The 24717-nt window shown below is 44.9% G+C and overlaps 1 protein-coding gene across 1 annotated transcript in view; it reads right to left on the reverse strand.

Annotated features, from left to right (window-relative positions):
* fat3b (FAT atypical cadherin 3b) overlaps positions 1–24717 on the reverse strand; it is a 231967-nt gene that overhangs the window by 68810 nt on the left and 138440 nt on the right. The window contains exons 39-46 of the mRNA XM_029766750.1: positions 21833–21972; positions 21303–21315; positions 20991–21174; positions 20516–20736; positions 20116–20424; positions 15955–16107; positions 15506–15640; positions 6809–7078 (exon numbers count right to left, since the gene is read on the reverse strand). Coding sequence (XP_029622610.1) covers positions 6809–7078; positions 15506–15640; positions 15955–16107; positions 20116–20424; positions 20516–20736; positions 20991–21174; positions 21303–21315; positions 21833–21972 — 1425 coding nt within the window. The remainder of the gene's footprint in view (positions 1–6808; positions 7079–15505; positions 15641–15954; positions 16108–20115; positions 20425–20515; positions 20737–20990; positions 21175–21302; positions 21316–21832; positions 21973–24717) is intronic.

Consider the following 24717-nt stretch of genomic DNA (forward strand, 5'->3'; position numbering starts at 1 on the left):
CCCCCCACACACAGGACACTACCCCCTACACACAGACACTACCCCCCTACACACAGACACTACCCCCTACACACAGACACTACCCCCCTACACACAGACACACCCCCCACACACAGAGACACTACCCCCCCTACACACAGACACTACCCCCCTACACACAGACACTACCCCCCTACACACAGACACTACCCCCCCTACACACAGACACTACCCCCACACAGACACTACCCCCCTACACACAGACACTCCCCCCTACACACAGACACTATCCCCCCTACACACAGACACTACCCCCTACCCTAACAGACACTACCCACTACCCTAACAGACACTACCCCCCTACACACACAGACACTACCCCCACACACAGACACTACCCCCTACACACAGACACTACCTCCCCCTACACACAGACACTACCCCCCTACACACAGACACTACCCCCCTACACACAGACACTACCCCCCTAGACACAGACACCACCCCTACACACACAGACACTACCCCCCTACACACAGACACTACCCCCCTAGACACAGACACCACCCCTACACACAGACACTATCCCCCCTACACACACAGACACTACCCCCCCACACAGACACTACCCCCCTTACACATACAGACACACCCCCCTACACACAGACACTACCCCCCTACACACAGACAACCCCCCTACACACAGACACTATCCCCCCACACAGACACTATCCCCTACACACACAGACACTACCCCCTTACACACAGACACTACCCCCCTACACAGACACCCCCCCCTACACACAGACACTACCCCCCTACACAGACACTACCCCCCTACACACAGACACTCCCCCTACACACAGACACTACCCCCTACACACAGACACTACCCCCCTACACACAGACACTACCCCCCTACACACAGACACTACCCCCCTACACACAGACACTACCCCCCTACACACAGACACTACCCCCCTACACACAGACACTACCCCTACACACAGACACTACCCCCCTACACACAGACAACTACCCCCTACACAGACACTACCCCCCTACACACAGACACTGCCCCCCTACACACAGACACTACCCCCTACACACAGACACTACCCCCCACACAGAGACCCTACCCCCTACACACAGACACTACCCCCTACACACAGACACTACCCCCTACACACAGACACTACCCCCCTACACACCAGGACACTACCCCCTACACACAGACACTACCCCCCTACACACAGACACTACCCCCTACACACAGACACTACCCCCCTACACACAGACACTACCCCCCTACACACAGACACTACCACCCTACACACAGACACTACCCCCCTACACACAGACACTACCCCCCTACACACAGACACTACCCCCCTACACACAGACACTACCCCCCACACAGAGACACTACCCCCCTACAGCTAGCTACGGTTAGCTGTCCTCAGCTATCCATTAGCTCGAAAAGCTATCGCCAGTTTTTGTACAGCGCGACTCAGACCAGAGCATATCGGACCTATTCTCTCTCCTTTCCTCGATTTCTACCGCAGGCTCTGGACATTTACACCTGGATCTTGCAGCTAACTAGCTGCTACCTGAGTGACTATTGGCAACGTCGGTCACGGAATTTAACACACACTATTACGGAGCTAGCTAGCTAGCCAGCTGAAGAGTTCCGTCAGCCACTCGTGGGCTATTCCTGAGCTAGCCAGCTGAAGTGTCTCCTGGGCTACAACTCACCTATCCTGACCCGTTTTACTGCCGATGCGGAGCCCCATTGGGTCTTCACGACTGGATCACCGACGTTATCTGCCCGAGGGAGTTGTCCAACTGGCCCCTCCGTCGCGACGTAACCTGATCGCCCATCTGCGGCCAGCTAATCGTTAGCTGTCTTTTCGGCTGCGATCTGAATAGGTCTGTCGGACACTTTTCTTGGGCCACTATAACTAACTATTTTGCCAACTTGGACAGGTCCCCCCTTCCACACGGAACCCCACTAACCCACAGACGGAAACGCACGAGGCAGCTAAAAACAGACCTCCCTCCCATCTTCCACCAGCTTGCTACCTATGGCCCGGCTAGCTGTCTGAATCTCACTGGACCCTCTGATCACTCGGCTAAGCATGCCTCTCCTTAATGTCAAAATGCCTTGTCCATTGCTGTTCTGGTTAGTGTTTATTGGCTTATTTCACTGTAGAGCCTCTAGCCCTGCTCATTATACCTTATCCAACCTCTCAGTTCCTCCACCCACACATGCTATGACATCTTCTGGTTTCAATGATGTTTCTAGAGACAATATCTCTCTCATAATCACTAAATGCCTAGGTTTACCTCCTCTGTACTCACATCCCACCATACCTTTGTCTGTACATTATACCTTGAAGCTATTTTATCGCCCCCAGACACCTGCTCCTTTTTCTCTCTATTCTGGACGTCACAGACGACCAATTCTTATAGCTTTTAGCCGTACCCTCATACTTATTCTTCTCTGCTCCGCTGGGGATGTAGAGGTGAATCCAGGCCCTGCAGTGCCTGGCTCCACTCCTACTCCCCAAGCGCTCGCTTTTGATGACTTCTGTAACCGTAATAGCCTTGGTTTCATGCATGTTAACATTAGAAGCCTCCTCCCTAAGTTTGTTTTATTCACTACTTTAGCACACTCTGCCAACCCGGATGTCCTAGCTGTATCTGAATCTTGGCTTAGGAAGTCCACCAAAAACTGTGAAATCTTCATCCCTAACTACAACGTTTTCAGACAAGATAGAACGACCAAAGGGGGCGGTGTTGCAATCTACTGCAGAGATAGCTTGCAGAGTTCTGTCCTACTATCCAGGTCTGTACCCAAACAATTTGAACTACTACTTTTAAAAATCCACCTCTCCAAAAACAAGTCTCTCACCGTTGCCGCCTGCTATAGACCCCCCTCGGCCCCTAGCTGTGCTCTGGACACCATATGTGAACTGATTGCCCCCCATCTATCTTCAGAGCTCGTGCTACTAGGCGACCTAAACTGGGACATGCTTAACACCCCAGCCATTCTACAATCCAAGCTTGATGCCCTCAATCTCACACAAATTATTAATGAACCCACCAGGTACAACCCCAAAGCCGCAAACACTGGCACCCTCATAGATATCATCCTAACCAATGTGCCCTCTAATTACACCTCTGCTGTTTTCAACCAAGATCTCAGCGATCACTGCCTCATTGCCTGCACCCGTAATGGGTCAGCGGTCAAACGACCTCCACTCATCACTGTCAAACGCTCCCTGAAACATTTCAACGAGCAAGCCTTTCTAATCGACCTGGCCCTGGTATCCTGGAAGGATATTGACCTCATCCCGTCAGTAGAGGATGCCTGGTTATTTTTTTAAAATGCCTTCCTCTCCATCTTAAATAAGCATGCCCCTTTCAAGAAATTTAGAACCAGGAACAGATATAGCCCTTGGTTCTCCCCAGACCTGACTGCCCTTAACCAACACAAAAATATCCTGTGGCGTTCTGCATTAGCATCGAACTGCCCCCGCGATATGCAACTTTTTAGGGAAGTTAGAAACCAATACACACAGGCAGTTAGAAACGCCAAGGCTAGCTTTTTCAAACAGAAATTTGCTTCGTGCAACTCCAACTCTAAAAAGTTCTGGGACATTGTAAAGTCCATGGAGAATAAGAACACCTCCTCCCAACTGCCCACTGCACTGAGGATAGGAAACTCTGTCACCACCGATAAGCCCACTATAATTGAGGATTTCAATAAGCATTTTTCTACGGCTGGCCATGCTTTCCACCTAACTACCCCTACTGCATTCAACAGCACTGCACCCCCCACAGCTACTCGCCCAAGCCTCCCCCATTTCTCCTTCTCCCAAATCCATTCAGCTGATGTTCTGAAAGAGCTGCAAAATCTGGACCCCTACAAATCAGCTGGGCTTGACAATCTGGACCCTTTCTTTCTAAAATTATCTGCCGAAATTATTGCAACCCCTATTACTAGCCTGTTCAACCTCTCTTTCGTGTCGTCTGAGATTCCCATAGATTGGAAAGCAGCTGCTGTCATCCCCCTCTTCAAAGGAGGTGACACTCTTGACCCAAATTGCTACAGACCTATATCCATCCTACCCTGCCTTTCTAAGGTCTTCGAAAGCCAAGTCAACAAACAGATTACCGACTATTTTGAATCCCACCGCACCCTCTCCGCTATGCAATCTGGTTTCAGAGCTGGTCATGGGTGCACCTCAGCCACGCTCAAGGTCCTAAACGACATCGTAACCGCCATCGATAAGAAACATTACTGTGCTGCCGTATTCATTGACCTGGCCAAAGCTTTTGACTCTGTTAATCACCACATCCTCATCGGCAGACTTAGTAGCCTTGGTTTCTCAAACGATTGCGTCGCCTGGTTCACCAACTACTTCTCTGACAGAGTTCAGTGTGTCAAATCGGAGGGCCTACTGTCTGGACCTCTGGCAGTCTCTATGGGGGTACCACAGGGTTCAATTCTTGGGCCAACTCTTTTCTCTGTATACATAAATGATGTCGCTCTTGCTGCTGGTGAATCTCTGATCCACCTCTACGCAGACGACACCATTCTGTATACTTCTGGCCCTTCTTTGGACACTGTGTTAACAACCCTCCAGACGAGCTTCAATGCCATTCAACTCTCCTTCCGTGGTCTCCAACTGCTCCTAAACACAAGTAAAACTAAATGCATGCTCTTCAACCGATCGCTGCCTGCACCTGCCCGCCCATCCAGCATAACTTCTCTGGACGGTTCTAGCTTAGAATTTGTGGACAACTACAAATACCTAGGTGTCTGGTTAGACTGTAAACTCTCCTTCCAGACTCACATCAATCATCTCCAATCCAAAGTGAAATCTAGAATTGGCTTCCTATTTCGCAACAAAGCATCCTTCACTCATGCTGCCAAACATACCCTCGTAAAACTGACCATCCTACCAATCCTCGACTTCGGCGATGTCATTTACAAAATAGCCTCCAATACCCTACTCAACAAGCTGGATGCAGTCTATCACAGTGCCATCCGTTTTGTCACCAAAGCCCCATATACAACCCACCACTGCGACCTGTATGCTCTCGTTGGCTGGCCTTCACTTCATAATCGTCGCCAAACACATTGGCTCCAGGTCATCTACAAGACCCTGCTAGGTAAAGTCCCCCCTTATCTCCGCTCACTGGTCACCATAGCAGCACCCACCTGTAGCACGCGCTCCAGCAGGCATATCTCTCTGGTCACCCCTAAAGCCAACTCCTCCTTTGGTCGTCTCTCCTTCCAGTTCTCAGCTGCCAATGACTGGAACGAACTACAAAAATCTCTAAAACTGGAAACACTTATCTCCCTCACTAGCTTTAAGCACCAGCTGTCAGAGCAGCTCACAGATCTCTGCACCTGTACATAGCCCATCTTTAATTCAGCCCAAACTACTACCTTTTCCCCATACTGTATTTATTTATTTTATTTATTTTGCTCCTTTGTACCATATTATTTATATTTTAACTTTTAACTTTCTTCAAACTACAAATCTACCATTCCAGTGTTTTTCTTGCCATACTTTATTTACTCTGCCACCATGGCATTTTTTTGCCTTTACCTCCATTATCTCACATCATTTGCTCACATTGTATATAGTCTTGTTTTTTTTCTACTGCATCATTGATTGTATGTTGTTTTACTCCATGTGTAACTCTGTGTTTTTGTATGTTGTCGAACTGCTTTGCTTTATCTTGGCCAGGTCACAGTTGTAAATGAGAACTTGTTCTCAACTTGCCTACCTGGTTAAATAAAGGTGAAAAAAAACACAGACACTACCCCCCCTACACACAGACACTACCCCCCTACACACAGACACTACCCCCCCTACACACAGACACTACCCCCCCTACACACAGACACTACCCCCCCTACACACAGACACTACCCCCCCTACACACAGACACTACCCCCCTACACACAGACACTACCCCCCTACACACAGACACTACCCCCCTACACACAGACACTACCCCCCTACACAGAGACACTACCCCCCTACACACAGACACTACCCCCCTACACACAGACACTAGCCCCCCACACACAGACACTACCCCCCCACACACAGACACTACCCCCCCTACACACAGACACTACCCCCCTACACACAGACACTACCCCCCCTACACACAGACACTACCCCCCCTACACAGAGACACTACCCACCTACACACAGACACTACCCCCTACACACAGACACTACCCCCCTACACACAGACACTACCCCCCTACACACAGACACTACCCCCCTACACACAGACACTACCCCCCTACACACAGACACTACCCCCCCTACCCACAGACACTACCCCCCTACACACAGACACTACCCCACTAAACACAGACACTACCCCCCTACACAGAGACACTACCCCCCTACACACAGACACTACCCCCCTACACACAGACACTACCCCCCTACACACAGACACTACCCCCCCTACACACAGACACTACCCCCTACACACAGACACTACCCCCCCTACACACAGACACTACCCCCCTACACACAGACACTACCCCCCTACACACGGACACTACCCCCCCACACAGAGACACTACCCCCCTACACACAGACACTACCCCCCTACACACAGACACTACCCCCCTACACACAGACACTACCCCCCTACACACGGACACTACCCCCCCTACACAGAGACACTACCCCCCTACACACAGACACTACCCCCTACACACAGACACTACCCCCCTACACACAGACACTACCCCCCTACACACAGACACTACCCCTGCACTCACCGTGACGACAGTGGTAGCGGATAGCTGTAACAGCTCTCCAAGGTCTGAAGACACCACCACGAAGGTATAGCTGGGACCAGCCTCGTGGTCCAGAACAGACAGGGTAGTGATCCAGCCCGTTTTACTGTCAATGGAGAACGCCGGTCCGGTACCAGTAGAACTAGTTGAACCAGTACTGGTACCAGTAATACCAGATGAGGAACCAGCAGAGGTACGGTCTGGTCTGTTCTTCTGGATCTGGTTAAGTGGAGGACCCAAGCTGTAGGTGACCTGGAATAAAGAGGAGGAGGAAAGGAGGAGGAGGAGGAGGAGGAGGGGGAGGTGGTGGGGGAGGGGGAGGAGGATGGGAAGGGGAAAAGGAGGAGGAGGGGGTGGGGGAGGAGGAGGGGGTGGGGGGGAGGAGGAGGAGGGGGTGGGGGAGGAGGAGGGGGTGGAGGAACAAGAGGAGGAGGGGGTGGGGGAGGAGGAGGGGGTGGGGAACAAGAGGAGGAGAGGTGGGGGAGGAGGAGGGGTGGGGGAGGAGGAGGGGGAGAAGGAGGAGGAGGGGGTGGGGGAACAAGAGGAGGAGGGGTTGGGGGAGGAGGATGGGAAGGGGGAGGAGTAAGAGGAGGAGGAATAGGAGGAGGAGGAACATGAGGAACAAGAGGAGAAGTAAGAGATGAGGAGGGGGAAGAGGAGGACAGTGGAATCGTTAAGGGTAAACGCCATTTACACACCATTGTGCAATTGTTTAATCAAATCAAATCAAATGTATTTATATAGCCCTTCTTACATCAGCTGATATCACAAAGTGCTGTACAGAAACCCAGCCTAAAACCCCCAAACAGCAAGCAATGCAGGTGTAGAAGCACGGTGGCTAGGAAAAACTCCCTTGTTTACCCATCTATTGCGGAAATACAGTGGCTTGCAAAAGTATTCACCCCCGTGGCATTTTTCCTATTTTGTTGCCTTACAACCTGGAATTAAAATAGATTTTGGGGGGGATTTGTATCATTTGATTTACATAACATGCCTAACACTTGTGGATGCAAAATATGTTTTATTGTGAAACAAAGAAATAAGACCAAAAAAAATGAAAACTTGAGCGTGCATAACTATTCACCCCCCCCCCAAGTCAATATTTTGTAGAGCCACCTTTTGCAGCAATTACAGCTGCAAGTCTCTTGGGGTATGTCTCTATAAGCTTGGCACATCTAGCCACTGAGATTGTTGTCCATTCTTCAAAGCAAAACTGCTCCAGCTCCTTCAAGTAGGATGGGTTCAGCTGGTGTACCGCAATCTTTATGTCATACCACAGATTCTCAATTGGATTGAGGTCTGGGCTTTGACTAGGCCATTCCAAGACATGTAAATGTTTCCCCTTAAACCACTCGAGTGTTGCTTTATCAGTGTTTTTAGGGTCATTGTCCTGCTGGAAGTTGAACCTCCGTCCCACTCTCAAATCTCTGGAAGACTGAAACAGATTTCCCTCAAGAATTTCCGTGTATTTAGTGCTATCCATCATTCCTTCAATTCTGACCAGTTTCCCAGTCCCAGTCCTTGCCGATGAAAAACATCCCCACTAAATGGTGGTGGCAGCATCATGCTGTGGGGATGTTTCTCATCGGGATGGTGTTCTCGGGGTGATGAGAGGCGTTGGGTTTGCGCCAGACATAGCGTTTTTCTTGATGGCCAAAAAGCTCAATTTTAGTCTCATCTGACCAGAGTACCTTCTTACATATGTTTGGGGAGTCTCCCACATGCCTTTTGGCGAACACCAAACGTGTTTGCTTATATTTTTCTTTAAGCAATGGCTTTTTTTCTGGCCACTCTTCTGTAAAGCCCAGCTCTGTGGAGTGTATGGCTTAAAGTGGTCCTATGGACAGATACTCCAATCTCCGCTGTGGAGCTTTGCAGCTTCTTCAGGGTTATCTTTGGTCTCTTTGCCTCTCTGATTAATTCCCTCCTTGCCTGGTCCGTGAGTTTTGGTCGGTGGCCCTCTCTTGGCAGGTTATTTGTGGTGCCATATTCTTTCAATTTTTTAAGAATGGATTTAATGGTGCTCCGTGGGATGTTCAAAGTTTCAGATATTTTTTTATATCCCAACCCTGATCTGTACTTCTCCACAAGTTTGTCCCTAACCTGTTTGGAGAGCTCCTTGGTCTTCATGGTGCCACTTGCTTGGTGGTGTTGCAGACTCTTGGGACTTTCAGAACAGGTGAATATATACTGAGATCATGTGACAGATCATGTGACACTTAGATATCACACAGGTGGACTTTTAAATAATTATGTGACTTCTGAAGGTAATTGGTTGCACCAGATCTTATTTAGGGGCTTCATAGCAAAGGGGTGAATAGATATACACGCACCACTTTTCAAAAAACAAGTTATTTTTTTTCATTTCACTTCACCAATTTGGACTATTTTGTGTTTGTCCATTATACATGAAATTCAAATAAAAATCCATTTAAATTACAGGTTGTAATGCAACAAAATAGGAAAAACGCCAAGGGGTTTGAATGCTTTTGCAAGGCATTGTATGCATTTGAAATATACAGAGCATTAAAAGGGGATTCAAATGATCAACGCTTGATGACGAGTTGATCATTTTAATAAGGAGGGAAAAAACAAAAATCCCTTTAAGTCCCCAAGACCAGGACTGAGAACCACTGAGTCAGATTGGCGCTGCTGTGGATAGCAGCCATGTTACGGGCTCCTTACAATTCTGCTATTTTGTGTGTTTTTTTTGTTCTGATCTTAACTTTTTTTGTACATAATGTAAATATAAATAAATAAATAAATCATACACCATAATTTCCTATAACCAAAAAGAGCTTCTGGACACCAGAACAGTGACCTTGGATGAAGATTTTTTTCTTTAACGAAGTGCAGGACATACTGCTCACCAGAGACTCGGAAAAGAAGAAGGCGGTGTAAGAGAGGCCGATGTGCAGGCACCCCGATGTGCAGGCACCCTCCGTTCTATTGGTGAACGTACCAACACTGCCGAACAAACTGGACGTGCGCCGTTCAACACTATCCTATCAATGGGACTTGAAGAACTGTAATATCCTACGCTTTCCCGGAGTTGTGGTTGAACAGCTAGCTGGTTTTTCTATGCATCGACAGGACAGCAGCGTCGGGTAAGCTCAAGGGTGGAGGTGTGTGTCCCTTTGTTAACAACAGCTGGTGGGAGATCTCTAATATTAAAGAAGTCTCGAGGTTCTGCTCACCTGAGTTAGAATACCTCATGATAAGCTGTAGACCACACTATTTACCAAGAGACATTTTATCTATATTTTTTCGTAGCGGTCTATTTACCACCACAAACCGATGCCCGCACTAAGACCACACTCAACGAGCTGTAAGCAAACAAGGAAAAGTTCATCCAAAGGCGGTGCTCTTAGTGGCCGGTGATCCTCCTGATTCCTGCTTACAAGCGAAAACTCAAACAGGAAGTACCAGTGACGCTTTCGTACGTACATATCCCAACCAGAAGCCATGGATTACAGGCAACATATGCTCTGAGCTAAAGGCTAGAGTATCAACACTGAACCATGCATGAGAGCTCCAGCTGTTCTAGATGACTATGCTCTACCAACTGAGCCACCGGGGACCAAGTACCAGTGACGCGTTCAATATGGAAGTGTTCTGATGATGCTAAACTACTGGACTATTTTGCAGACTGGATTACTGTATGTTCCAGGATTCTTTCAATTACATTGAGGAGTTTACCACATCCATCACTGGCTTCATTAATAAGTGTATCAACGACGTTATTCCCACTGTGACCGTGCGTACATATCCCAACCATGGATTACAGGCAACATCCGCACTGAGCTAAAGGCTAGAGCTGCCGCATTCAAGGAGTGGGACACTAATCCGGACAGTTATAAGAAATCCTATTACGCCCTCCAACGAACCATCGAGCAGGCAAAGCGTCAATACAGGGCTAAGATTGAATCCTACTATCACAGATTACAAAGGGAAACCCAGCTGCCCAGTGATGCAAGCCTACCAGATGAGCTAAATGCCTTTTATGCTCGCTTTGAGGCAATCAACATTGAACCATGCATGAGAGCTCCAGCTGTTCTAGATGACTATGTGATCTTGCTCTCTGGAGCCGATGTAAGTAAGACCTTTAAGCAGGTTAACATTAACAAGGCCGCATGGCTTGCCAGGACACCAGAGTTTCCATTAGGAAAATGTGGCGCTGGACATTTGACCAGCAGCATTTTAATTTACCAGATATTTGAGACATTTACCGGACCCATATGCATTGGGTGCATAACCTGATTAGGGCGTCCACCCACGGTGTTCAGAATGACAGAAATCACATTTACATTATGGTAATTCATATTACATTTAGATTATGGTAATTCATATTAACATAACATTTAGATTATGGTAATTCACACTAACAGAACATTTAGATTATGGTAATTGATATTAACAGAACATTTAGATTATGGTAATTCATATTAAAAGAATAGGCAAGTCAAGGATGCAACGATGTACGCTCCTTCTTACCAAATTCTGATGAGAACTATGAACCTGTTAGAATAACTGTCCACATGTACTGTTCCTCAGCCGACAAGATGAGTAACAGACAGCTAAATCACTAGCCTGTACTGTTCCTCAGCCAACAAGATGAGTAACGAACAGCTAAATCACTAGCCTGTACTGTTCCTCAGCTAACAAGATGAGTAACAGACAGCTAAATAACTAGCCTGTACTGTTCCTCAGCCAGCAAGATGAGAAACGAACAGCTAAATCACTAGCCTGTACTGTTCCTCAGCCAACAAGATGAGTAACAGACAGCTAAATCACTAGCCTGTACTGTTCCTCAGCCAACAAGATGAGTAACGAACAGCTAAATCACTAGCCTGTACTGTTCCTCAGCCAACAAGATGAGTATCAGACAGCTAAATCACTAGCCTGTACTGTTCCTCAGACAACAAGATGAGTAACAGACAGCTAAATAACTAGCCTGTACTGTTCCTCAGCCAACAAGATGAGTAACGAACAGCTAAATCACTAGCCTGTACTGTTCCTCAGCCAACAAGATGAGTAACAGACAGCTAAATAACTAGCCTGTACTGTTCCTCAGCCAACAAGATGAGTAACAGACAGCTAAATCACTAGCCTGTACTGTTCCTCAGCCAACAAGATGAGTAACAGACAGCTAAATCACTAGCCTGTACTGTTCCTCAGCCAACAAGATGAGTAACGAACAGCTAAATCACTAGCCTGTACTGTTCCTCAGACAACAAGATGAGTAACGAACAGCTAAATCACTAGCCTGTCAATCTACTACAGAATAACTGTCCACATTTACTTTTCCTCAGCTAACAAGACGAGTAACACACAGCTAAATCCCTATCCTGTCAATCTACTATCCCCCACAGTAGAAAAGTTTACCTATTCTACTGGTCAGCTTTTCTAGAAAGAACAAGCCTATTCCAAACAGACTCTGGGACAGTGGTGGAACGATAGGTCCCAAATTCTTAAGCCTAGGCTACATAAACTATAAAAAGTCTGATGTAACAGATCAGAACGTTTAGCTTAAAATGTGTATAAATTGTTATTTCTTCACATTATAAGCGCAGCAATGTGCACAAGGCATTAGACTACGCAATAACGTTTTTTTCCATTAGCGGGAAAACAACGTTTTCAAAAGTGCACCGCCCATGCAAGCGTCCACAGATGACGCAATCTCTATTGCACTCCACACTGACCTTTCACACCTGGACAAGAGGAACACCTATGTGAGAATGCTATTCATTGACTACAGCTCAGAGTTCAATACCATAGTGCCCTCAAAGCTCATCACTAAGCTAAGGACCCTGGGACTAAACACCTCCCTCTGCAACTGGATCCTGGGCTGCCTGGCGGGCCGCCCCGAGGTGGTAAGAGTAGGCAACAACATGTCTGCAACGCTGATCCTCAACGCGGGGCCCCTGATTGGGGCGTGCTTAGACCCCTCCTGTACTCCCTGTTCATCCACGACTTAATGGCTGTAAATGACTCCAACACCATCATTAAGTTTGCCGACGACACGACGGTGGTAGGCCTGATCACCGATGATGATAACAGCATATAGGGAGGAGGTCAGAGACCTGGCAGTGTGGTGGCCGGACAACAACCTCTCCCTCAACGGCAGCAAGACAAAGGAGATGATCGTGGACTACAGGAAACAGAGGGACGAGCACATCCCCATTCACATCGATGGGATGTAGTGGAGCGGGTCGAGAGCTTCAAGGTCCTTGGTGTCCACATCACTAAGGATCTTAACAGTCCACACACACCAACACAGTAGTGAAGAACACCTATTCCCCCTCAGGAGGCTGAAATGATTTCGCATGGGTCCTTAGATCCTCAAAAGGTTCTACAGCTGCACCATTGAGAGCATCTTGACGGGTTGCACCACAGCCTGGTATGGCAACTGCTTGGCATCCGACCGCAAGGTGCTACAGAGGGTAGTGCGTACGGCCCAGTACATCACTCGCGCCAAGCTCCCTGGCATCCAGGACCTCTATACCAGGCGGTGTCAGAGGAAGGCCCTAAAAATTGCCAAAGACTCCAGCCACCCAAGTCATAGACTGTTCTCTCTACTACCATGTGGCAAGCCGTAGCGCTGGTCCAAGTCTGGAACCAACAGGACCCTGAACAGCTTCTACCCCCAAGCCATAAGACTGATAAATAGTTAGGCAGGTTAGCCAGTTGGTTAGCTATTTAACTATCTGCATTCACCCTTTTTGCACTAACTTTTTTTTTACTCATCACATACTACTGCTGCTGTTACTGGTTATTATCTGTCACTTTATTCCTAGTTATATGTACATATCTACCTCAATTACCTGGTACCCCTGCACATCGACTCAGTACTGGTACCCTGTGTATATAGCCATGTTATTACCTTGTACCCCTGCACATCGACTCAGTACTGGTACCCTGTGTATATAGCCATGTTATTACCTTGTACCCCTGCACATCGACTCAGTACTGGTACCCTGTGTATATAGCCATGTTATTACCTTGTACCCCTGCACATCGACTCGGTACTGGTTCCCTGTGTATATAGCCATGTTATTACCTTGTACCCCTGCACATCGACTCGGTACTGGTTCCCTGTGTATATAGCCATGTTATTACCTTGTACCCCTACACATCGACTCGGTACTGGTACCCTGTGTATATAGCCATGTTATTACCTGGTACCCCTGCACATTGACTCAGTACTGGTACCCTGTGTATATAGCCATGTTATTACCTGGTACCCCTGCACATTGACTCAGTACTGGTACACTGTGTATATAGCCATGTTATTACCTGGTACCCCTGCACATCGACTCGGTACTGGTACCCTGTGTATATAGCCATGTTATTACCTGGTACCCCTGCACATCGACTCGGTACTGGTACCCTGTGTATACAGCCATGTTATCATCGACTCGGTACTGGTACCCAGTGTATATAGCCATGTTATTACCTGGTACCCCTGCATATCGACTCAGTACTGGTACCCTGTGTATATAGCCATGTTATTACCTGGTACCCCTAAACATCGACTCGGTACTGGTACCCTGTGTATATAGCCATGTTATTACCTGGTACCCCTGCACATTGACTCAGTACTGGTACCCTGTGTATATAGCCATGTTATTACCTTGTACCCCTGCACATCGACTCTGTACTGGTACCCTGTGTATATAGCCATGTTATTACCTAGTACCCCTGCACATCGACTCAGTACTGGTACCCCGTGTATAGAGCCATGTTATCATCGACTCGATACTGGTACCCCGTGTATAGAGCCATGTTATCATCGACTCGATACTGGTACCCCGTGTATAGAGCCATGTTATCATCGACTCGATACTGGTACCCCGTGTATAGAGCCATGTTATCATCGACTCGATACTGGTACCCCGTGTATAGAGCCATGTTATCATCGACTCGATACTGGTACCCCGTGTATAGAGCCATGTTATCATCGACTCGATACTGGTACCCCGTGTATAGAGCCATGTTATCATCGACTCGATACTGGTACCCCGTGTATAGAGCCCTGTTATCATCGACTCGATACTGGTACCCCGTGTATAGAGCCATGTTATCGTTACTCATTGTGTATTTATTATTACTTTATTATTACTCGTCTTTACTTTTCTATTATTTCTCCATTTTCTTTCTCTCTGCATCGCTGGGAAGGTCCCGTAAGCATTTCAATCATAGCCTGTTGTTTTACGAAGCATGTGAAAAATTACATTTAAACTTAATTCAGCGGTGAACAGTGATCATCATTTGTCGACTTTTTTTTTACCACTATAAAGTACTACTAAGATGATAATATAATACTACTAAGATGATAATATGATAATATGATGATAATATGATAATAAGATAATATGATAATATGATAATATGATAATATGATGATAATATGATAATATGATGATAATATGATAATATGATGATAATATGATAATAAGATGATAATATGATAATATGATGATAATATGATAATATGATGATAATATGATAATAAGATGATAATATGATAATATGATAATATGATGATAATATGATAATACGATGATAATATGATAATATGATGATAATATGATAATAAGATACTAAGGTGATAAATGATACTAAGATGATAAGATGATAATAATGAAGTAAATAAAAACAGAGAAGACAGTATAATACCTGTCCGTTGGAGCCCCAGTCAGGGTCGAGCGCCCGCACCTGGACCACCCTGGTACCCACGGGCATCCCCTCCATCACCATGGCAACGTAGGAACTGGTCTCGAACAATGGCTTGTTGTCATTTATGTCCAGAATCTATTGAGAGAGGACGAGGAGGAGGGTTAAGTAAACTGAATCAAACTCTTTGGAAAGGGTAGAAACCCTACCTCCACATGTTTAATATGTTATTCTACAGTCCTGCTACACACACACACACACACACACACACACACACACACACACACACACACACACACACACACACACACACACACACACACACACACACACACACACACACACATACACAAACATCATTCCTCACCTTTTACAGTAGAGATGGACTCTATGAGGTCTCGTCGTGTCATAGTAGAGACAGACACACACACACACACACATCAATTCCTCACCTTCACCTCCACGTCGACAGTAGAGATGGACTCTGTGAGGTCTCGTCGAGTCGTAGCTGAGACTTTAAACCTGAAGATGCTAATCAGTTCATAGTCCAGAGGATTGGTCAGCCGGACCAGACCCGTCTCTCTCTCCACCAGGAATGTACCTCCCTGTAGAGAAACACAAAGGCAGGATCATTATAATGTCATACAAGCTTATAACAACAGGTATTATAATGCATTATAAACTGTATTAAAATGTATTAGAAACAACAAACTATGTTTTAAGTGAGAAGTAGACATTGGTCTGAAGCCAGAAAAATAGGGACTACCTTCTCTTAGATTATGAATTAGGATGTTTGAGAAGGTTTGAATCCTAAGCAACCTGCCTATACATTGTTTGCAGGACGATAGACCAACATAGCTACTGTAGTAGGTAAAAGCTGTGTGCTGTAAAACCTTGGTAGAGCATGGGTGGAGTAGCCATTGTGGTGCTGTAAAACATTGGCAGAGCATGGGTGGAGTAGGCATTGCTGTGCTGATGTGAATTCACATTCATTTTTTGTCTTTTGTCTTTAGACCAATGCCTACTTCTCATTTAAAACTGTTTTTTTTGTTTGTTTCTAATTTCCATGTTTTTTTTACACCGTAAGGTGATTATACAACATTATTATACAACATAACACAGCAATAAAAGTAAAACGTAAAAGTAAATTAGCCAAAGAAAGATCAAATAGGAAAGAGTGAAAGTCTTACAGGAGATCCTCTCAGAGCAGAGATAACGTCTTACATTCAAACACATAGAAATACAACTGGTGTGCTTCAATGGGAATGTTGGCTATAAATGAAAAACATACAGAAAAAGGGTGTATTGTCCTAGCAAAAGTCTAAATTGTACGTTTAAAACTTCACTGAAACAGCAGCAAGAAAGAAATCTGTATATGATCTTTTTTAATTGTAATACAGTTCTATTCATTCCACATCTATAACTACTACATTTGGCACCCATTTTTTTCCGCTGGCTTCCGGGCATTTACTCATTCATCGACATGGACGTCAGCATGAAAACTGTGTGGCTTGTTGGACATTCGTGGATCCACTGGTCGGGGAAGAAAGCACTACGACATTTCCTTTGACTACAGTCAGATTCGGTGGCTCGGAGAGCGAGGAATGCATTGGGGCAAACTGCTCTACGTTGTTCTGGGCTAGCAGAGGGCCTTGTGCTGCTGCTCCACCTAGCATCATAGTCACCCACCTCCGTGGGGACAGCCCTGGGTTCGTCAGATTAGAGCTGCTTTAGAGGTAGTCATCCGAATGTTCCCCGGGACAACGGGGGTTTACTCTGGCATCACACAGTGGGAGGAGCTGGATGTTCCAGAGGGAGGAAGACATCAACAAGCCCATAGAGATGGTCCTAGTGGGAGGACATCAACAAGCCCATAGAGATGGTCCAGTAGGAGGACATCAACAAGCCCATAGAGATGGTCCAGTGGGAGGACATCAACAAGCCCATAGAGATGGTCCTAGTGGGAGGACATCAACAAGCCCATAGAGATGGTCCAGTGGGAGGACATCAACAAGCCCATAGAGATGGTCCAGAGGGAGGACATCAACAAGCCCATAGAGATGGTCCAGTGGGAGAACATCAACAAGCCCATAGAGATGGTCCAGTGGGAGGACATCAACAAGCCCATAGAGATGGTCCTAGTGGGAGGACATCAACAAGCCCATAGAGATGGTCCAGTGGGAGGACATCAATTATCTTTTTGTCCTGAAATACAAAGTGTTTGTTTGGGGGCAAATCAAATACAACACATTACTGAGTACCACTCTCCATAATTTCAAGCATAGTGGTGGCTGCATCGTGTTATGGGTATGCTTGTAATCGTTAAGGACTGGGAGGTTTTCAGGATAAAAAATAAACGGAAGAACAGGCAAAATCCTAAAAGAAACCTGCTTCACTCTGCTTTTCAATAGACAGTGAGAGATGAATTCACCTTTCAGCAGGACAATAACCTAAAACACGAGGCCAAATCTATACTGGAGTTGCTTATCAAGAAGACAGTGAATGTTCCTGAGTGGCCGAGTTACAGTTTTGACATGAAAAATATATGGCAAACCTGAAAATGGTGGTCTAGCAATGATCAACAACCAATCTGACAGAGCTTGGATCATTTTGGAGAAAAACATTACTGCAAATGTTGCACAATCCAGGTGTGGAAAGCTCTTAGAGACTTACCCAGAAAGACTCGGAGCTGTCATGGCCGCCAAACGTGGTTCTACATAGTATTGACTCTGGGGTGTGAATACTTATTAAATTACATATTTCTGTACATCATTTTACATAAATTAGTAAACATTTCTAAAAGCATGTTTTAACTTGGTCATTATGGGGTATTGTGTGTAGATGGGTGAGAAAAACATGTATTTAATACAGGCTGGAACACAACAAAATGTGGAATAGTTCAAGGGGTAGGAATACTTTCTGAAGGCACTGTACCTTCCTTTGCCTGTTTGTTATCTAATTAACATTTATTGGCTGGTGTTAGCTAGCTACAGGGGCAAACATTAGCTGCTGGACTTTGTACAAGAAAGCTAACGTTAGCTACGTAAAGTCAGCTAGTTACAGCGCCTTCGGAAAGTATTTAGACTCCTTGACTTTTTCCACTTTTTGTTATGTTACAGCCTTATTCTAAAATGGATTAAATAAAACAAAATCCTCAGCAATCTACACACAATATCCCATAATGACGAAGCGAAAACAGGTTTTTAGACATCTTTGCAATGAGACTCTAAATTGAGCTCAGGTGCATCCTGTTTTCATTGATCATCCTTGAGATGTTTCTACAACTTGATTGGAGTCCACCTGTGGTATATTCAATTGATTGGACATGCTCTGGAAAGGTACACACACCTGTCTATATAAGCTCCCACAGTTGACAGTGCATGTCAGAGCAAAAACCAAGCCATGAAGTTGAAGGAATTGTATGTAGAGCTCCGAGACAGGATTGTGTAGAGGCACAGATCTGGGGAAGGGTACCAAAAAATGTCTGCAGCATTGAAGGTCCCCAAGAACACAGTGGCCTCCATTATTCTTAAATGGAAGAAGTTTGGAACTACCAAGACTCTTCCTAGAGCTGGCCGCCCGGCCAAACTGAACAATAGGGGGAGAAGGGCCTTGGTCAGGGAGGTGACCAAAAATCTGATGGTCACTCTGACAAAGCTCTAGAGTTCCTTTGTGGAGATGGAAGAAACTTCCAGAAGGACAACCATCACTGCAGCACTCCACCAATCAGGCCTTTATGGAGAGTGGCCAGAAGGAAGTCACTCCTCAGTAAAAGGCACATGACAGCCCGCTTGGAGTTTGCCAAAAGGCACCTAAAGACTTTCAGGCCATGATAAACAAGATTCTCTGGTCTGTTGAAACCAAGATTGAACAGTTTGGCCTGAATGCCAAGCGTCACGTCTGGAGGAAACCTGGCACCATCCCTACGGTGAAGCATGGTGGTGGCAGCATCATGCTGGGGGGTTGTTTTTCAGCAGCAGGGACTGGGAGACTAGTCAGGATCGAGGAAAAGGTGAACAGAGCAAAGTACAGAGACATCCTTGATGAAAACCCTCTCCAGAGCGTTCAGGACCTCAGACTGGGGCGAAGGTTCACCTTCCAACAGGACAACGACTCTAAGGACACAGCCAAGACAATGCAGGAGTGGCTTCGGGACAAGTCTCTGAATGTCCTTGAGTGGCCCAGCCAGAGCCTGGACTTGAACCCAATCGAACATCTCTGGGGAGACCTGAAAATAGCTGTGCAGCGACGCTCCCCACTCAACCAGACAGAGCTTGAGAGGATCTGCAGAGAAGAATGGGAGAAACTCCCCAAATACAGTTGTGCCAAGCTTGCAGCGTCATACCCAATAAGAATTGAGGCTTTAATCACTGCCAGAGGTGCTTCAACAAAGTACTGAGTAAAGAGTCTGAATAATTATATAAAAATAATTACTAACCTATTTTTGTTTGTCATTATGGGGTATTGTGTGTAGATTGATGAAGGTAAAAAACAATGTAATACATTTTAGAATAAGGCTGTAATGTAACAAAATGTGGAAAAAGTCAAGGGGTCTGACTACTTTACGAATGCACTGTATATCACATATTATAAATAATATTGAAAATCTGAGCTGTTCTTTCCTGGTTGCTGTCGGGAGTCTCTCCCCCCACAGCGGCGTAAGCCCCAGTCTGTCCTGGGGCCAGGTATATGTTTCCCAGGGCCGTGCCCACTGGCGTGTCCTCTGGTATGGTGAAGGAGTACTGAGGCTGGGTGAAGGAAGGGACCAGGGCGTCCGGGGGGAGGACATGGATGAAGGCTGAGACCAGAGAATGTTTAGCCGGGGAGCCACGGTCTGTAGCCTTGACAAAGAAGGATAGGATGGTTCCCTGGAGATGGAGAAGAGATCCTTTAGTCACCATCCAACCACTGTCAGGCTCCACCTGGTGGAACAAAAAAGAAGAAGAGTTGTCAAATAGGTTGTGTGCTTTTCAAAGACCCGACCCTTACACACAGCCCCCTGCCTCAACCCACCTCCAGTACGTCAACCAGGGGCAGGCGGGCCTCGCTGTACAGGGAATAGATGACCCGTCCATTGGGTCCAGCGTCAAGGTCTGAGGCCTGGATCTGGGTAACCAAGGATCCTTTAGCCACATTGGACTTGATGCTCATACGATACTCCACAGCCCTGAACCGTGGGGCGTTGTCATTCTCATCAGTCAACACCACACGGACTGTACAGAATGCTGCACGACCTGGAAACATGGTAGTGACAGTGTTATGTTGTACACATGAGAGTTACAGTGTTGTAGACATGATAACAACAGTGTTGTAGACATGATAGTAACAGTGTTATGTTATGGATGCTGAATGTGTTATTGATACATTGATCATTGATGCTCTACTGATGATTGATGAAACCACCCGACTCAAAGGACCATTAAAAACTATTCTGGCATTTCAACAAACAAACAAACACACAAACATACACCCCCCCCCCTCTCTGTACCTCCTCCATCAAGGGCCATGACGGTGAGGACTATGTCCTTGTTGCTAGGGTTTTCACGGTCTAGTTTCTGTGCGGTGGTGATGAGGCCTTTAGCGTCGATGCTGAACTTACTCTTCCCCAAGTCGTTGATGAACGTGAAGGTCACCTGACCAAACAGACCTGAGTCCTCATCCGTAGCACGCACCTGGAGGGAGAGTCATGATTTACTGTTTGATTAGTCGGTTGGTTTTTATTGATTCATTAGTATTGACACGATCAACACCAGATTATAGTTCTGTGATCATCTCCTTTCATTTGAATTCTAAAGTATGCATGCGGGTTAGCTCTCACCTGTAGAAGTTAATGTCAGTGTTACCTCTCACCTGTAGAAGTTAGTGTCAGTGTTACCTCTCACCTGTAGAAGTTAGTGTCAGTGTTACCTCTCACCTGTAGAAGTTAGTGTCAGTGTTACCTTTCACCTGTAGAAGTTAGTGTCAGTGTTAGCTCTCACCTGTAGAAGTTAGTGTCAGTGTTACCTTTCACCTGTAGAAGTTAGTGTCAGTGTTAGCTCTCACCTGTAGAAGTTAGTGTCAGTGTTACCTCTCACGTGTAGAAGTTAGTGTCAGTGTTACCTCTCACCTGTAGAAGTTAGTGTCAGTGTTACCTCTCACCTGTAGAAGTTAGTGTCAGTGTTACCTCTCACCTGTAGAAGTTAGTGTCAGTGTTAGCTCTCACCTGTAGAAGTTAGTGTCAGTGTTACCTCTCACCTGTAGAAGTTAGTGTCAGTGTTACCTCTCACCTGTAGAAGTTAGTGTCAGTGTTAGCTCTCACCTGTAGAAGTTAGTGTCAGTGTTACCTCTCACCTGTAGAAGTTAGTGTCAGTGTTACCTCTCACCTGTATGACTCTGGATCCAGCAGGTGTGTTCTCTCTGGTCTCCGCCAGGTAGAACCTCTGACTGAATACTGGACTGTAGAGGTTTGCTCCCAGCACATACACATTGACCTGGGAACATCATATTCATCATTATCATATACCTGTATCATATTTCTCTACACAGGTTCGCCCACAACACACTCACCAGACATCAATATAAAACAATCAGATAAAATTATTACTCTATTATTATTATTATTATTATCAAATTATTAATAACATTAATATTACCCTATTATTACTCTATTATTATTATTAATATTATTATCAAATTATTATTAATATGACTATGAATATTACCCTATTATTACTCTATTATTATTATTAATATTATTATCAAATATTAAAAGTGTTAATATTATTATTATTATAATTAATATTATTATTAGTATCACCATAGTATAATTAATTTTACACTATTATTATTATTATTTCTCTAATATTATTATTATTCATATATTGTTATTAGTAGTAATATACATATACATATTATTATTAGTATTATTATTATTAATACAATTATTAATATTATTAAAATTAGTATTATTATTATTATCACCCTATTATTATTATTATTACAATTATTAATATTGTTTTTATTATTATTATTATTATTATTATTATTGTCACCCTATTATTATTTTTACTCTATTATTACTCTATTATTATGAATATTTTATTATTATTACTCTATTATTAATAATAGTATTATTATTATTACTCTATTATTACTCTTATTATGAATATTTTATTATTATTACTCTATTATTAATAGACTATTATTATTAATAATATTATTAATATTATTATTACTCTATTATTACTCTATTATTATTCATATATTATTATTATTATTACTCTATTATTACTCTATTATTATTAATACTCTCCCAGCTGCCCACTGCACTGAGGCTAGGAAACACTGTCACCACCGAAGAATCCACTATAAATGAGAATTTCAAAAAGCATTTTTCCTACGGCTGGCCTTGCTTTCCACCTGGCTACCCCTACACCGGTCAACAGACCTGCACCCCCCACAGCAACTTGCCCAAACCTCCCCCATCTCTCCTTCACCCAAATCCAAATATTTGATGTTCTGAAAGATTTGCAAAATCTGGACCCCTACAAAATCAGCTGGGCTAGACAATCTGGACCCTCTCTTCCTAAAATTATCTGCCACAATTGTTGCAACCCCTATTACTAGCCTGTTCAACCTTTTGTATCGTCTGAGATCCCCAAAGATTGGAAAGACGTCGCGGCCATCCCCCTCTTCAAAGGGGGAGACACTCTAGACCCAAACTGTTACAGACCTATATCTATCCTGCCCTGCCTTTCTAAGGTCTTCGAAAGCCAAGTTAACAAACAGATCACCGACCATTTCGAATCCCATCGTACCTTCTCCGCTATGCAATCTGGTTTCCGAGCTGGTCATGGGTGCATCTCAGCCACGCTCAAGGTCCTAAACGATATCATAACCGCCATCGATAAAAGACAATACTGTGCAGCCGTATTCATCGACCTGGCCAAGGCTTTCGACTCTGTCAATCACCACATTCTTATTGGCAGACTCAACAGCCTTGGTTTCTCAAATGACTGCCTCGCCTGGTTCACCAACTACTTCTCAGACAGAGCTCAGTGTGTCAAATCGGAGGGCCTGTTGTCTGGACCTCTGGAAATCTCTATGAAGGTGCCAGAGGGTTCAATTCTCTGGCCGACTCTTTTCTCTGTATACATCAATGATGTCGCTCTTGCTGCTGGTGATTCTCTGATCCACCTCTATGCAGACGACACCATTCTGTATACTTCTGGCCCTTCTTTGGACACTGTGTAAACTAACCTCCAGACAAGCTTCAATGCCATACAACTCTCCTTCCATGGCCTCCAACTGGTCTTAAATGCTAGTAAAACTAAATGCATGCTCTTCAACCGATCACTACCCGCACCTGCCCGCCCATCCAGCATCACTACTCTGGACGGTTCTGACTTAGAATATGTGGACAATCACAAATACCTAGGTGTCTGGTTAGACTGTAAACTCTCCTTCCAGACTCACATTAAGCATCTCCAATCCAAAATTAAATCTAGAATTGGCTTCCTATTTCGCAACAAAGCTTCCTTCACTCATGCTGCCAAACACACCCTGGTAAAACTGATTATCCTACCGATCCTTGACTTCGGCGATGTCATTTATAAAATAGCCTCCAAAACTCTACTCAGCAAATTGGATGCAGTCTATCACAGTGCCATCCGTTTTGTCACCAAAGCCCCATATACTACCCACCGCTGCGACCTGCATGCTCTCATTGGCTGGCCCCCGCCTTTCCTTTCCTCCATACTACTAACGGAGTAATAATACCGACATAGTAATAATACTAACAGCGTGGTAATACTGTGTCAGTATTATTACTCCGTTAGTAGTATCACGCTGTTAGTATTATTACTATGTTAGTGGTATAACTCTGTTAGTAGTATTACTCTGTTAGTATTATTACTCCGTTAGTATTACCGCACTGTTAGTATTATTACTCCGTTAGTATTATCACGATGTTAGTATTATTACTATGTTAGTAGTATTACTCTGTTAGTATTATTACTCCGTTAGTATTAGTACTCCGTTAGTATTATTACTCCGTTAGTATTATTACTATGTTAGTAGTATTACTCTGTTAGTATTATTACTCCGTTAGTATTATTACTCCGTTAGTATTATCACGATGTTAGTATTATTACTCCGTTAGTGTTATTATTCTATTAGTATTATTATTATTATTATTCTGCTGTTATTATTACTCTGTTAGTAGTATTACTCCATTG

Source organism: Salmo trutta, chromosome 12 (genome assembly GCF_901001165.1).
Source record: "Salmo trutta chromosome 12, fSalTru1.1, whole genome shotgun sequence".
Classification (NCBI taxonomy): Eukaryota; Metazoa; Chordata; class Actinopteri; order Salmoniformes; family Salmonidae; genus Salmo; species Salmo trutta.